Here is a 15,063-nt window from a genome sequence, read left to right on the forward strand (position 1 = left end):
GGACTTCAACTTCCATCTTGCCATTCTCTTTTCTCCCGCCATCAGTCAGGATACGCCATGGTGCCAAAAGCACATCAGTTATAGGAACACAAAGGTTGGCATGAGGGAGTGAGATAGGAGCGAGGTAACTAGATTCTGGAGTCAAAAGTGTGTGTCCTTGGTCCCTTTTACTTCACTGAGGGAGTAAGAGAAGGCTACATGTCTGCAAAGGCGAGACAGAAGATAGCCAGTTATAGCCTGTGAGGCAGAAACTGACTAAAGCCGAGTTACCAGATGGGACAAAGGAAGAACTGAGAAAGAAAGGAGGAAAAAGTGAAGTGGTCAGGGCTCACATTGCCCAAAGGGGGAAAAAACTTTTGACTAGGGTTAAGTCAGCCCTGAATAGTTGGGAAAGCAGATGGGCCAAAAGGAGAGGGAAGAACTGCTTTGGCATGAGGTTTCTCTGCTGGAGGCCAGCTTTGAAGAGGGAGTAAAGGACAGAGAGGACTCACACCACCACCTGTCCAAGCCTGCATTCTTTTGGCCATTCAATTAGGTCCCAGGCAGAATTCCCCTCCCCACCCAGCTTTCTCTACAATGTGGAGGGTGACCACCTACTAATAAGTGATATAGTATCAAAAGAAGGCAAAAGAACCTAAACTTTCCTGAAGTACTGTTTCACATTAGGAAGGGTTATGCTGTGTCCATGCCCATGGCTCCCAGAAGCCTTCCCCAGATCTATTTGTTAGACATTTCTTCTTGGAAGCAAGTGTATCATAACTTCCCGAGCTCAGCTGATTAGCTCCCTTTTCTACCCTAGGAGTTTGAACCCAGAGGCAACTTCCAATACATGAGATAAAAAAACATTAATATTTTCAGCAAGTATCTCAATCCAGTAATGTGGTGCCTGAACCAGAAAATGTCTGGCAAGCTCAGAATGTAAGTTTATTTCTGAAATAAACTGCACGTGCTGAAACTGATCATCTTAATATTATCATTATAGTAGCTACCAATTTGTATGGAACTATAGTATTTTGATATTTTAAACAGTAGTACATCTATGCTAGTATGTACTAGTTAATCATTAAATCTAAGAGATTCCTATCTTATATGGACTCTGAAAGTAACACTAGTGTCCAAAAAGGTGTATGCCTCCTATCGGGACTGGACATCACTGTTTAACACTCTGTAAGCAGAAAACGTTCTGCTAAAACCTATAGAGCACCATACTGAAATAGTCTAAAGAAGTATATAAGTTTAAAAAATACTATGTGAGGGCACCTGGGTGGCTCAGTTGGTTAAACACTGGACTCTAGATTTTACTCAGGTCACGATCTTGCAGTTCGTGAGTTTAAGTCCCTCATCAGGCTCCATACTGACAGTATGGAATCTGCTTGGGATTCTCTCTTCTCTTCTCTGTCCCTTCCCCACTCTCTCAAAAATAAATAAACTTAAAAAATAAAAATAAAAAATACTATGTGTACCCACGGGGCGTCTAGCTGGCTCAGCTGGCTTAGAGTCTGACTTCAGCTCAGGTTGTGATCTCATGGTTTGAGTTTGAGCCCCATATTGGGCTTGCTGCTGTCAGTGCAGAGCCCACTTCAGATCCTCTGTTACCCCCTCTCTCTGACCCTCCCCCACTTGTGTTCTCTCTCAAACATAAAGAAACATTAAAAAAAAAATACTATGTGTAACCAAACACTACCTGTAGTTATTAAAAGTAACACATAAAATAGCATCTACCATATTAGACACAATAAGTCTATCACAAAGTAAAACTTTATTCCACATTCTGAGTACCCATTAGAAGAATAAACTATAACTGAATCCCTATTGCTAGCTTCCGGAGATTTTTAGTATCTGTAGAATGTAGTATTTGATTTGCAAACAAAAGCATCACAGTACCTGATAACGTCCATTTATGACAGCATCATGTAGGGGAGTGATCTGGTACATTCCTTTGATATTTACATCGGCTCCACCTTTTAATAGTTCACTTGCTGTCTGATAAAATCCTCCTACACTAGCTTCATGAAGTGCTGTCCAACCTATTTTACAAAAAGGAAATGGTATTTGTTTATGTTTGGCATCTTAATGTTTTGTGCTTGCCCTTATAAACTATATAAACTCTAAGTTGTTTCTTTAAAAATATTTCGATTAGATGAGACAAGATAATCCCACCATGAAAATAAACTATTATTAGGTGGATTCAATAAATCTGAAGGCCAAATAAAATTCCTACCCCCAACTCAATTGTGAAAATATGAAAAATATGCAAAAAATAAAATATTTGAAACTATTCTTGTCCAGCTCAAATAAAAACGCTGTAAGGGAGTCATTGTTAGCTTAAAGAAATGCTAATTATAGGCTACTTTTTTGCAAAGAGGGAGAAAAAACTTTATTTCTAGCTCAAGGTACTTCCATTAAAGTAACCCAGCTGTCAGGAATGCACAGAGGTCACTTCAAAAATATGGGCTCATTTTTAAAAAGCTCATTTGTAAAAAGCTATTTACAGTAGTTCTAACACACACTATTGTAATAAAACCAGGCATACAAGTAAGTATCTTATGTATCCTTAAGTATGACTTATGTATCCTCATTAGCCAGAGACAATGGTACGTTATATTTATTCAATTCCAATAAATCATATGATTGATGTAAGAAAACCTAAAAGGTGCATGTTAAAAGTGTATTAAAAAGGGGGGGGGGTAATATTTCATTTACTCTTTCCAGAACCTTCTCCATAAGCTAGGGTTTCTCTATCTCAGCACCAACATTTTGGGCCGGACAATTCTTTGTTGTTCTGAGCATTCTATTAGATACCAGTAGCACCACTCCCCCATTCCAGTTGTAACAACCAAAAATGTTTCCACAAACTGCCAATGTGCCCTAAAAGCCAGTATCACCCCAGTTAAGATCTATTGTCATAAGATGTTATAGAAAGAGTTTCTCCTATAGTATTAAATAGAAAGCTTTGAGGAAGAAATGAAGAGCAACAAAAAAGGTAAATATATAGTTAATAGAGGAGTTTTTTCCTATAAATTTCCTTAAAATGCATGTGACCATTTAAATTGAAAATCATAACATTATATTTTAGTGTTATTAATTTATATAGCTGTTATATGGCATAAAAGATAAGGGAGATGTGTTCAACATTCTGACATTTTATAGAAATATTAACATACTAACCCTGAAAAGAAAGAAACATTAAAGATGTACATTGCAATCCCCGGGGTAATCACTACAAAAAAAAAAAATGCAAAGACACAGAAAGGAAAAAAAGGATAACATACACGAGGAACAATTAGTAAAATCACAATCCTCACTCAATCCTACCTTTTATATTAAATTAAAATTGGCTAATTGCCCCAATTAAAAGGCAGAGATAGTCAGAATTTATCTATTTCTTTTTTTTCAACATTTATTTATTTTTGGGACAGAGAGAGACAGAGCATGAACGGGGGAGGGGCAGAGAGAGAGGGAGACACAGAATCGGAAACAGGCTCCAGGCTCCGAGCCATCAGCCCAGAGCCTGACGTGGGGCTCGAACTCACGGACCGCGAGATCGTGACCTGGCTGAAGTCGGGCGCTCAACCGACTGCACCACCCAGGCGCCCCTCTATTTCTTTTTTATCTAAAAGCTATCTATAAGAAATATGTATGTATGCTATCTATAAGAAATAAATTTTAAATATAAAGAGGTTGAAAATAAAAGGATGGAAAAAGAGCAAATAGACAAGAAACATAAGATACAGCTAGGATGTCTATATTAATATCATATACAGTAGCTTCAAGACAAAATGTATTACTAGAGACAAAGAGAAATATTTCAAAATAATTAAAAGGTCAATTTATCAGAAGACATGACAATTTACAACTGTGTATGTACCTGATAACAAAGCTTCAAAATACAGGAAGCAAAAATGGACAGAATGAAAGGGAGAAACAGACAACTCCACAATCATAGTTGTTAATATTTCAATATTCTTCTCATGAAATGACAGATAAACTAGACAAAAAAATCCATAAAGAAAGACATGATCTGAACATTATTAATCATCTGCATCTAAGCAACAGTTAGAGAACATTATATAAAACTGAGGAATAAACATTCAAATACACAAGGGATATTAACCAAGAAAGACTATATACTAGGAAATTGACCGATTCTCAATACTTGTAAGAGGATAAAATTCACAGAAAGTATATCCTTTGACCAAAAGTAATTAAATTAGAAACCAATATCAGAAAGATACCTGGACATTCTTCAAATACTTAAAAATTTAACGACTTCTTGGCACAAAACCAGACACATAGACCAATGGAACAGAATACAGAACCCAAAAATAGGCCCACAAATGTATGGCCAGCTAATCTTTGACAAAGCAGAAAAGAGTATCCAATGGAAAAGTCTCTTCAGCAAAAGGTGTTGGGAAAACTGTACAGTGACATGCAGAAGAATGCCACTTTCTTACCCCATACACAAAAATAAACTCAAAAAGGAGAGATATCAAAATCCTAGAGGAGAAAAAAGGCAACAACCTCTTTTACCTTGGCTGCAACAACCTCTTGATAGAGGTTTGGGTTACACAGGTGAATATATATGTCAAAATTCATCAAATAGCACATTTAAGATCTGCATGTCACCATATGAAAATTTTACCTCTAAAAAAATTGAACTCTAGTTAGAGATATTATTTCTCAGGTGTTTAGTGGTAAAATGTACTAACTTTCTTTGAACTGTGTCAACATAAAGATGGATTGATGGACAGAGATTTATAGACGTAAAGGTATGATGGATAGGCAGGGGCTCTGCCCCCTGGTTCCTGGCACAGAATGTCTAAACCCTTTTAAACACGGGTGCTAGGAGAATCATTTGTTCTAATATTTGGTCTCTCACCCCAGTTACTCATACAGAATCCCCAAGACCTTTACAATTTCCCAAGTGATAAAAAATGTCTGACACAAAGCTCCTAAGTCCCTTATTCCCTGGGTGATAAAAATATCTTTTGTTCTAGTGAGGCAACTTTTGGTGGGCTCCCAGGTTGGGGCTGGTCATAAGAAAGACTAAACCATGATCAGAAACTTGGAACTTTCAGTTTCATGTCCTCCCAACCCCCACCCTGCCTTCATGATGAAGAATCCATGAAAACCCCAAAACTCTGGGGTTCAGAGAACTTTTCCACACTGGTGAACACAACTACGTGCTAGGAAGGTAACACTCCAATTCCACACGGACAGAAGCTCCTGTGCTCAGGACTCTTCCAGACCTCACTCTATGTATCTTCATCTGGCTGTTAGTCTGTATCTGTATCCTTTGTCATATCCTTTATCATAATAATAAGTAAACTTACATGGTAAACATACGTAAGTGTTTCCCTGAGTTCTGTGAGCTACTTTAGGAAATGACTGAATCTGAGGAGGGGACTGTGGGAACCTCCAATTTGTAGCCAAGCTGAACAGAAATTGTGGGCAACCTGGGGACCTACTACTTGTGACTGGCATCTGAAGTGGGGGTTTCTGACTGAGCCCTTAACCTGTGGGGTCTGTGCTAATATGGGTTAGTGTCAAAAATGAATTAAATTGCAGGACACTCAGCTGGTGTTGGAGAATTGCTTGATGTGTCCAAAACCCACATATGCGATATCACAAGTGTTAGGAATAAAAGTAGAAGAGAAACACACAAGTGTTCTTCCTTTATAGTAAGTATGTGATGAAAATAAATATGTAGAATATGGGTATTAGGTATACAGATGCTTACTGTAGATTTTTTTTAACTTTTCTGTATGTTTGCAATTTTTCATAATGTCATAAAAATTTCAAATAAACAGCTCACTTGTGAACTTTTGAAACATAAGCACTTAAGGACTACCTATTTTTAAAAACGTAACATAAAAATTAGGTCCCTCCAAGTACTTTTTCTGATAAAAAGTGTGAACTTGTTTAGATTTCGGGACCTGTGGAAATTTGCTTATCAACGCATATACTGATTAACCTGATTATCTGCCACCAGTCTAGGATGAAAAATGAAACGTGAGAAATCCAAAAGTTATTAAAGAAGATGATAATTTTCCTTCTAGAAAACTTCCTTTCCTTATTTAGGTTTTGATTAAACTATAATAAAAGTTAGTTTCCTAAAGGGGCAAAAATGACTGCTTTAGGAATGAGAAACCCATAACAAAAGATTAGTTTGTTTTCCCTGAGCCAGAATGATGAAAAACATAAGGTAAATGTACAGTGAAAAGCTAGTCTCCTGTTTTAAATTTATTGCAGAAAATTCCCAAAGAAGAGAATTACTGCATGTCAGTAATTCAGAGTTAACGGTGGGGCCTCAAGGAAGGAGTGAAAAACGAATGCTACTCTGGAGACCTAAACAAGAATGAACCAGTGATGAATAGTACCAGTCTTAAGGATGAAAGAAATTCCCAGCATCCACAAAGCCAGATGGACCTTTATTTTGCAGACAGAGCCATGGTAGACCAGATATAGCTACACATCTGACAGAAAAAAATCAAACGGGGGTGCCTGGGTGGTTCTGTCCATTAAGTGTCCGACTTCAGCTCAGGTCATGATCTCGCAGTTCACTGGTTCAAGCCCCGCGTTGGGCTCTGTGCTGACAGCTCAGAGCCTGGAGCCTGCTTCACATTCTGTGTCTCTCTCGCTCTCTACCCCTCCCGCACTCAACACTCTGTCTCTCTCTCAAAAATAAACATTAAAAATTAAAAGGAAAGAAATCAAATGTACAAAGAATTTCCCTTCCCTTAGGGATTACTCCTTCTGTGTTATAAAAACACTCCTTCAAAATAAAGATGGATCACACTTTACAACAGATCTTTTATCTCCCAGATCTACCAGTGGAAGATCCTTTTCTTTTTAAGTTTATTTATTTATTTTTGAGAGCGTGCGAAAGCATGAGTGGGGGGAGGGGCAGAGAGAGAGAGGGAGAGAGAATTCCAAGCAGGCTCCACACTGTCAGCACAGAGCCTGATGCAATGCCTGAAATCATAAACGTTAAGATCATGACCTGAGACAAAAAATCAAGATGCTTAACTGAATGAGCCATCCAAGCACCCCTACAGGTTAGAAGATCCCTGAACATTTTTTTTTTCTTTTTAAAAATTTAATCATCTTGAAGGAAATATCTTTAAAGCTTTATAGGATTATAAATTTCCCAGAAAGAAAAGAAAGAAAGAAAGAAAATATAACCTAACACATTTTTAATAAAGATTCAAGATCCTAACAATCATAATATTAGTTACATGCTCTAATGTAGCAATTGTTAACACCCACGGAGGTCTAAGTGCATGCTTTACTACATTATACAGTCCTCAACAATGTGTCCTCCCATTTATAATTTTTTTGTCTCTTGCCTTGTTGTTAAACTTCTTACTATTATCAACATCCTGGTCTGTGCCAATCTTTGCTTTCATTTCTACTGTGCCATAAACTTAGGAATCAGATAGAATTCTGTGTAAAATAATGCTAAGAGCATTGGTGTGAGATGGTTTTAGCGAAGAAGCTTTATGAAATCTGTTTTGGGTATTCAGACTTCAGCCTATTTCCTGGTCGTCACCTTTGTTTTTGATAAATGAAGAATTACTGCAATTGGTTTTTTAAATCAAAGAAAAAGATAACATAAAATGTAAACAAGGATTTAAAATGCAAATGTCAACCTATGACAAGACTATTGGTCTGTTATTGTAACATTTTATTAATTTCTCAAAAGGCACTTACCTTTTTTTTGGATTGTATCACAGAATATATTTAAATTTTTCTAGTAAACGTGTCTTTCTGTTTTCACAGCACATGGCACATAGGAGACATACTATAAAAGCTCACTACAATGAACTGGTTTATTACATAGAGGTGTACACCTCTTGCCAGTAGTTGCCAGTAGTTCTTGAACTTTAGTGAGAATAAAAATCATTGGGGGAACATGCTAAAATACAGATTTCAAGGTTTTAACCTACATATTTTGACTGTGAGACTGGGTGTGAATATGTGTGTTTGGGGGGGTGAAATAAAGGCTACATTTTAAACAAACACTGCAGGTGACTCTGATGAAACAAATAGTTACAAAGTCTTTAAAAATGCTGCCCTCTAGGGGTGCCTGCGTGGCTCAGTTGGTTGAACTTCCAACTTCAGCTCAGGTCGTCATCTCATGCATGGTTCCTGAGTTCGAGCCCTACATCGGGCTCTGTGCTGACAGCTTAGAGCCTGGAACCTGCTTTCGATTCTGGGTCTCCCTCTCTCTCTGCCCCTCTCCTGCTTGTGCTCTAAAATAAATAAACATTAAGAAAAAAACCAACACTGCCCTCTGCAATTTTATGGGATGTAATAGCCAGAAATAAAGGTAAGAGCTAAGATGAAGAGTGAGAAGGAAAAGTAGACAACAAGAGAGACTTCAAAAAGTCAGAAAAGTATGTTAAGGATAAAGAATTCATGAAGGTCACAGAAGTACCTGGGGCAGTGAGGAGAAAGTGCACAATAAATGGCCAAAGACAAGGAGGGAAGAGACAGCAAGGATGTTAATGGCGCAGACAAGGGCTAATGAAAAGAAACATGTTAAGAGATTTTTGGGAAATCCATAAAGTAAAGTTAGCTGCATGCAGAGCTACTCCTGAATTTAAGGAGCAGATAGAGATTAACAAAAACTACCAGACATTTTTTGTGCACTGTGTCATAAAGTCTAGAAATGGCAGAAAAAGTATGGGTACATAAAAGCACTACCCAGGCTGGCCCAGTGCTGCTCAGTGCCTTAAGTACTTAAGTGTCTTTAAGGAATCATTCTTGTCCAGGGGAATATAAGGTTCTTTCTGCAAAAAAAGACTACCAGAGATCCAGCCTTGTAGAAAGAAAGTTCTGAGCTCCCTGTCCCACCCTCTCTATCTCATACACCCTTCTCTCCATTTCCCTGGCCATTGCCCCTGTTATACACCTGCAATGTTATCTCAATTTCCGTCACATCTCAAGTGTACCATCAGCTTCTTTCAGCTTTTGACCTCACTTCTCTTCCATTCAAAGCTGAGTGTCACGGTAACAACGCCCATGCAAAGCCAGCAAGTCAGCCCCAAGAACGGCATTCTTCTGTGCAAGCCAACTGCACGTGACCCACCTGGTGGGCCCTCAGCAGGCATAATCTTTGAGGGTTAAATATACTACTCTTCTCCTGCTCCTCTTTCCCCTCGTTACCATTTCCCAAGGAGATGATGATGATCAGCTACTCAAGCAGGAAAATGACCTGGAAACTCTGTGTGAGACTTGCCTCAGGTCCACTTTGCCATACTTTCACAGAAGTGACTCTGCAGAAACTACGAACCACCTTCAAAATAATGTGGGTGGTAACCCCAACTTACCAGCATAACTTTGTTGATTAACATTTCCCCCTTTTACTATAAAATGATGAACAAGGTCAGGGTCATTGTGCAGAGCAGCCTGATACAGTAAGTTCTCTCCAAAAATGTTTCTACGGTTAATGTTAGAAAGAGGTATTTCATTCATCTTCATTTTTCCTGAAATGAGGGAATAAACAAAAGAAAACAAAAAAATAAGAATCCTTATTTGAAAATCAGAAGGAATACATGTAATAGAGGAATCTAGTCAAGATTCTGGAATTATATTATGAAAAAGTATTGCATCCGTTTACCCAACATTATATAATGTTATCTACAGGCAAAAAGGTGAAAGAAAAAATGTCATTAGTTTGAAAACACCTGCAATACATGATAAATCATGTAAGAAGTTTATATTTATTGAAACCCCATGAAAAGTACACACTTTAGAAGACTAACAGATTCTTTTAAAAAAAAAACAGATTATTTTAAGAGTTCTGGTGAAAAGGATTATTTAAATCTAGATGTTATTAAACCCCCCAAAATACTATAGTACTAAAATGTCTTATACCACCATGATGAGAAACTCTCAGAAGTACATAAGGAAGATATAAAAACTAACCCCAGTGAGTCCAGAAAAGGCTAAATTTTCTTTCTTTGCTAAAAAGAGCTGTCATAAAATTAAACAAAGAAATATGATCTTGATCTGTACAATAGTTTTGAACTCCTAAGCCAGAAAATATACAATTAAAATAGCTTCCCAGGTTATGCATATCATTTCTCCACTGTGTCTCCGAAAATACTGCCATTCCTCATAAGATACTCCAAGTCCTGTCAATTTTTATGGATAATACTTCATGTGGTTTTCCCGAATTTGAGAATAGCTTTGGTTATAGCTTTTCCAATTTGAATCTAGCTAACCTACCCCTCCTAAATTCTCACAAAGGTAAATGAGTACAGCAGCCCATTTTTTAATGGACTATAACTTATCTGCTTTGCCTTTATTAGACTCCCTCCATTCAGTTCCACTGTAAAAGAAACCAACTTCTGGCCATTTAACCTGCTTCCCCCCGTTCTGCTCCTACGAGAAAGCATTCTGCTCCTACAAGAAAACTGTATGCTTACCAAAACCCAGTAGTCTTTACTCTAAGATCTTTGCCAGTTATATTTGCTATTCTAGTTATGTAATTTATTAAGGTAACAAATTAAGAAGAATGCCAAATTTTTCAATGAAAACTAAGTTGGAGAAGACATTCACTTCTAATCATGACTAGACAAAATATATATGGGGTAAAACAAAACAAAACCCTAATATTCAGACACTGGAAAACAGGCAGTTCACATCTACAACTCGTCTGAGAGGAGGGAAACAAAGTGAGCCCCAAGAGCACTCCAGTTTCTTGTCTGCTGGACAGAAACTGTCTGGATGCACTTTCCAGAACATAGCACAAGCATAGCAAGGTGATCCTGCTGAACTGAGGAGATAGAGATTAAAGTTTCAGGAGGCTGAGGTGATTAGATTTTGCAGGGCAGGATACCAGGGATGAGGGAGTAAAGAATAGGTACCAGAAATCTAAAGAAGGGACTCCTTGGGCCATTATCTGAATACTAAATGGCTCATATGGAGGAGGAGTCTTCATGAGGCTGGGCAAGAACAACTATCCAAGAACTATAAAATAATAATCGTGACAGGTCACACAGGCCTGGGTGACATTTACATTCCTGACAGCCTGGGGAGAGAGATCTTTTTGAACAACCAGGGCATTAGTGGAAGACAAACCAATGACAAGTCATGTCTCAGTAGGAGGAGTTTAACTAGCTCCAGGATAAAGCCTACACCAAACATGCCTAACTACAAGGTTTTTTAAAAAGTGCTGAAAGGATCAATTTTTTCTTCAAGTCACCGTGGGCCAAAACAAAATGCAACATTCTTAAAATATATGGAGACATTCAATAACATTTTGTTGCATGTGGATGTCCAAGTGTTCTCCTCCACAAAAGCCTTGTGCCTTTGTCAAAATTCAGGTTTTACTTCTGAACTCTTGTTACATTGCTTTCCCTATCTTGACGCAAAAGTCATGCTGTTGTGGTTACAATAACTATATAATTCTTAAAATCAGGCAGAGTGTTAAGCCCTCTAACTGTTTTACCAGTCTAGGTCCTCTGCAGTCTATTTGAATTTTAGAACCAGCCTGTAAATTTCTACAAGAAACCATACAGGAACTTTGACTGGGATTGTATAGAATCCATAAATAGTATCTAGGGAGAAACAGCATCTTAACAATATTGAGTCTTCTGACTGATGAACAAAGCAACAGACCTCCATTTGTCTCCATCAGATTTTCTTTGATTTCTCTGAATAATGTTTTGTAAGTTTCAGTGTATCTGTCTTTTACAGTAGTTTGTCAAATTTATCCCTATGTAGTTCATATTTTTTGATACTATGGTATCAATTTTCACTGTCACTAGAATATAGAAACACAATGTTTGTGTTTTCATCTCGTATCCTTTAATTGTGCAAAATTCACTTATACTTGCTTTAATATAGATTCCATTAGATTTTCTATATAGATGATTATGTCATTTGTGACTAAACAGTTTTACTTCTTTCCCCGAATGAATGCTTTTTATTTATTTATTTTTTCCTGATTGCACTGGCTAAACCCTCTGGTACAATGTTCAACAGAAGTAGTGACAGCAGACATCCCCTGCCTTAGTTTTGATCTTAGGGGAAAAGTATTCAGTCTTTAAGTATAATACCTGTAAATATTTTTGTAGATGCCCTCTGTCAGGTTAACAAAATTCCCCTTTATTCTTACTTTGCTGAGAGTTTTCACGTGTGATGGATGTTAGGTGTTGTCAAATGTTTTCTCTGCATCCAATGAGATGATGATATGGTTTTTCTTTTTTAGCTTGTTAGTGAATTACAGTAATTAATTTTTAAATCAAAACTAATCCTGCATTCCTCAGATAAACCCCACTCTGTTATGATGAATTTGATTTGCTAAAATTTCATTTAGATTTTTGGATCTATGTTTATGAGACATTCATCTGTAGTTTTCTGTTCCAGTGATGTCTTTGATTTTGGTTTCAGTTCATTGGTGGTTTCATAGAATGAATTGGGAAGTATCTCCTTATCTTCAGCTTTTTGGAAGAGTTTGTGGAAAACAGGTACTATTTATTCCTTAAATGTCTAGTAGAATTCACCAGTGAAGGTATTATGAACTGAACTGCATCCCCTCAAAATTCATATGTTGAAGCCATAATAAAATAGGACTGGTGTCTTTATAAAAAAAAAAGGTAGAAACACCAGACCTCTCCACACATGAAGGAAGGACACTTCAAGAAGATGGCTGTCTGCAAGCCAGGTAAAGAGGTCTTGCCAGAAATCAAATTCTCTATTACCTTGATCTTAGACATCTAGCTTCCAGAATGGTGAGAATTTGTCATTTAAGCCATCCAGTTTGTGGTTTGGTTATGATAACCCTAGCAGACTTACCTAGAAGGCATTGAGCCTACAAGTTTTTTGTTTGTTTGTTGATTTTTTGGTGGCAAAGTTTTTAACTACAACTGCAGCTTATTTAACAGATAATATTATTATTCAAGTTGCTCATTTCTAATAATTTGTTTCTTTCAGGGAACATGTCCATTTCATCTAAGTTGCTGAATGCATTGGCAAAAAGTTGTTCAGAACATTCCCTTATTATCCTTTTCATATTTGTAGACTATGAATGATGTTACCTCTCTAGTTTCTGATATTTGGAATTTGTATCTTCTTTTATTTCCTCATCAGTCTGGCTATAGTTTATCAATTTTATTGATCGTCTCAAAGCACCAGCTGTTCACTTCATTGATTTTCTCAACTATTTTTCTGTTTTCTATTTCACTGATTTCTGCTTTACCAGTGCTTTCTCTTTTATTATTTCCATTCTTTGGTTTACTTTGGATTTCATCCACTTATATTTTTCTAGGTTCTTAAGGCAGAAGAAACTGATGTCCTTAATTTGACAGTGTTCTTCATTTCTAATATACATATTTGGTACTATGTTTCCCCCTTAATTACTTTCTGTGACATCCCAAAATATTGCTATGTTGTGTTTTCATTTTATTTTAGTCAAAAACACTTTCAGATTTCCCTTTCAACTTCCTTTTTGACCCATGAGTTACTTAAAAGTGTGCTATTTAATTTCAAAATATTTCAGGATTTTACAGAAATCTTTCTATTACTGATTTCTGATTTAATTCCATTGGTATAAGAGAACATACTCTTTTAATTTAATTCTGTTAAATTTATTGACACTGGTTTTATGGCCAAGAATAAAACTCTTAAAATATTCTGTATTTGAAATTCTGTATTGTGTATTTGAAAAATATGTGTGATCTTCTGCTGATGGGTGGAAAGTTCTAAAAACTTTAAGTCAAGCTGATCAATAGTGTTGCTTAAATATTCTGTATCACTACTGATAATTCCATTTGGCTTTTTTAAAAATAATTTAAATTTTTTTAATGTTTATTTATTTTTGAGACAGAGATAGAGCATGAGTGGGGGAGGCAGAGAGAGGAGACATAGAATCCAAACCAGGCTTCAGACTCTGAGCTGTCAGCACAGAGCCCAATGCGGGGCTCAAACTCACAAACCATGGGATCATGACCTGAGGTGAAGTCGTCGGAAGCTTAACCAACTAAGCCACCTAGGCACCCCTATAAATTTTTTTTATGTTTATATATTTTTGAGAAAGAGAGACAGAGTGTGAGTAGAGAAGGGGCAGAGAGAGGGAGGGAGACACAGAATCCAAAGCAAGCTTCAGGCTCTGAGCTGTCAGCACAGCCCATCACAGGGCTTGAACCCATGAACCATGAGATCATGACCTGAGCCGAAGTTGTACATTCAACTGACTGAGCCAGGCAGGTGCCCCTGGTTTTTGTTTTTTTTTTTTTTTTTAAGTTTATTTATTTATTTTTGAGAGAGAGAGAGAGAGAGAGAGAGAGAGAGAGAGAGAGAGAGAGAGAGAGCGCGAGCAGGGGAGGGGCAGGGAGAAGGAGACAGAATCCCAAGTAGGCCCCGCACGGTCAGCACAGACAGGGCTCAAACCAACAAACTGTGAGATTATGACCTGAGCCAAAATTGAGAGTCAGATGTTTAACTGACTGAGTCACCCAGACACCCCTACTTAGCTTATTATAATGACTTAACAATTGCTGAAAGAGTGGTACTGAAATCTCTAATTGCAGATTTGTCTACTTCTCTTGGCAATTTTATCAGTTTTTACTTTATATATTTTGGAACTCTATTAAAAGAGAAAACTTGCTTATAATTATGTACTCTTCATGAAGTGGCCTCTGCATCATTATGAAATAGCTTTCTTTATCCCTGCTAATATTCTTTGTTCTGAAATCTATTTTGTCTGATATTATTAACACATAATGACTCTAGCTTTCTTTTAATTTGTATAGTAGGCTAAATACTGGTCCTCCAAAGGTGTTCACATCTTATCTCTAGAGTCTGAGAATGTTACCTTAATATCAAAAGTGACTTTGCAGGTGTGACTGAGGAGCTTGGGAAGGGAAGGGTACTTGAATTGCCTGGATGTGCCTTAAATGTAATCATGAGAATCCTCATAAGAGGGTAACAAAATCAAAGAGGAGAAGCAGAGACTGACTGACGCAGCCAGGAACAAAGGACTGCCACAGTCTCTAGAAGCTGGAAGAAGCAAGAAACAGATTTCCCCCCTGGAACCTTCAGAAGGAATCA

General features: G+C 37.3%; 1 protein-coding gene across 7 annotated transcripts in view; it reads right to left on the reverse strand.

Moving 5' to 3' along the window:
- The window catches only part of ANKRD31 (ankyrin repeat domain 31), a 138,044-nt gene that overhangs the window by 76,495 nt on the left and 46,486 nt on the right, over positions 1-15,063 (reverse strand). For all 7 annotated transcript variants that reach the window (XM_045062118.1, XM_045062133.1, XM_045062113.1 and 4 more), the window contains 2 exons: positions 9,336-9,491; positions 1,885-2,027 (listed from right to left, as the gene is read on the reverse strand). In XM_045062118.1, coding sequence (XP_044918053.1) covers positions 1,885-2,027; positions 9,336-9,491 — 299 coding nt within the window. The remainder of the gene's footprint in view (positions 1-1,884; positions 2,028-9,335; positions 9,492-15,063) is intronic.

The sequence above is a fragment of the Felis catus genome, chromosome A1 (assembly GCF_018350175.1).
Source record: "Felis catus isolate Fca126 chromosome A1, F.catus_Fca126_mat1.0, whole genome shotgun sequence".
Lineage (NCBI taxonomy): Eukaryota > Metazoa > Chordata > Mammalia > Carnivora > Felidae > Felis > Felis catus.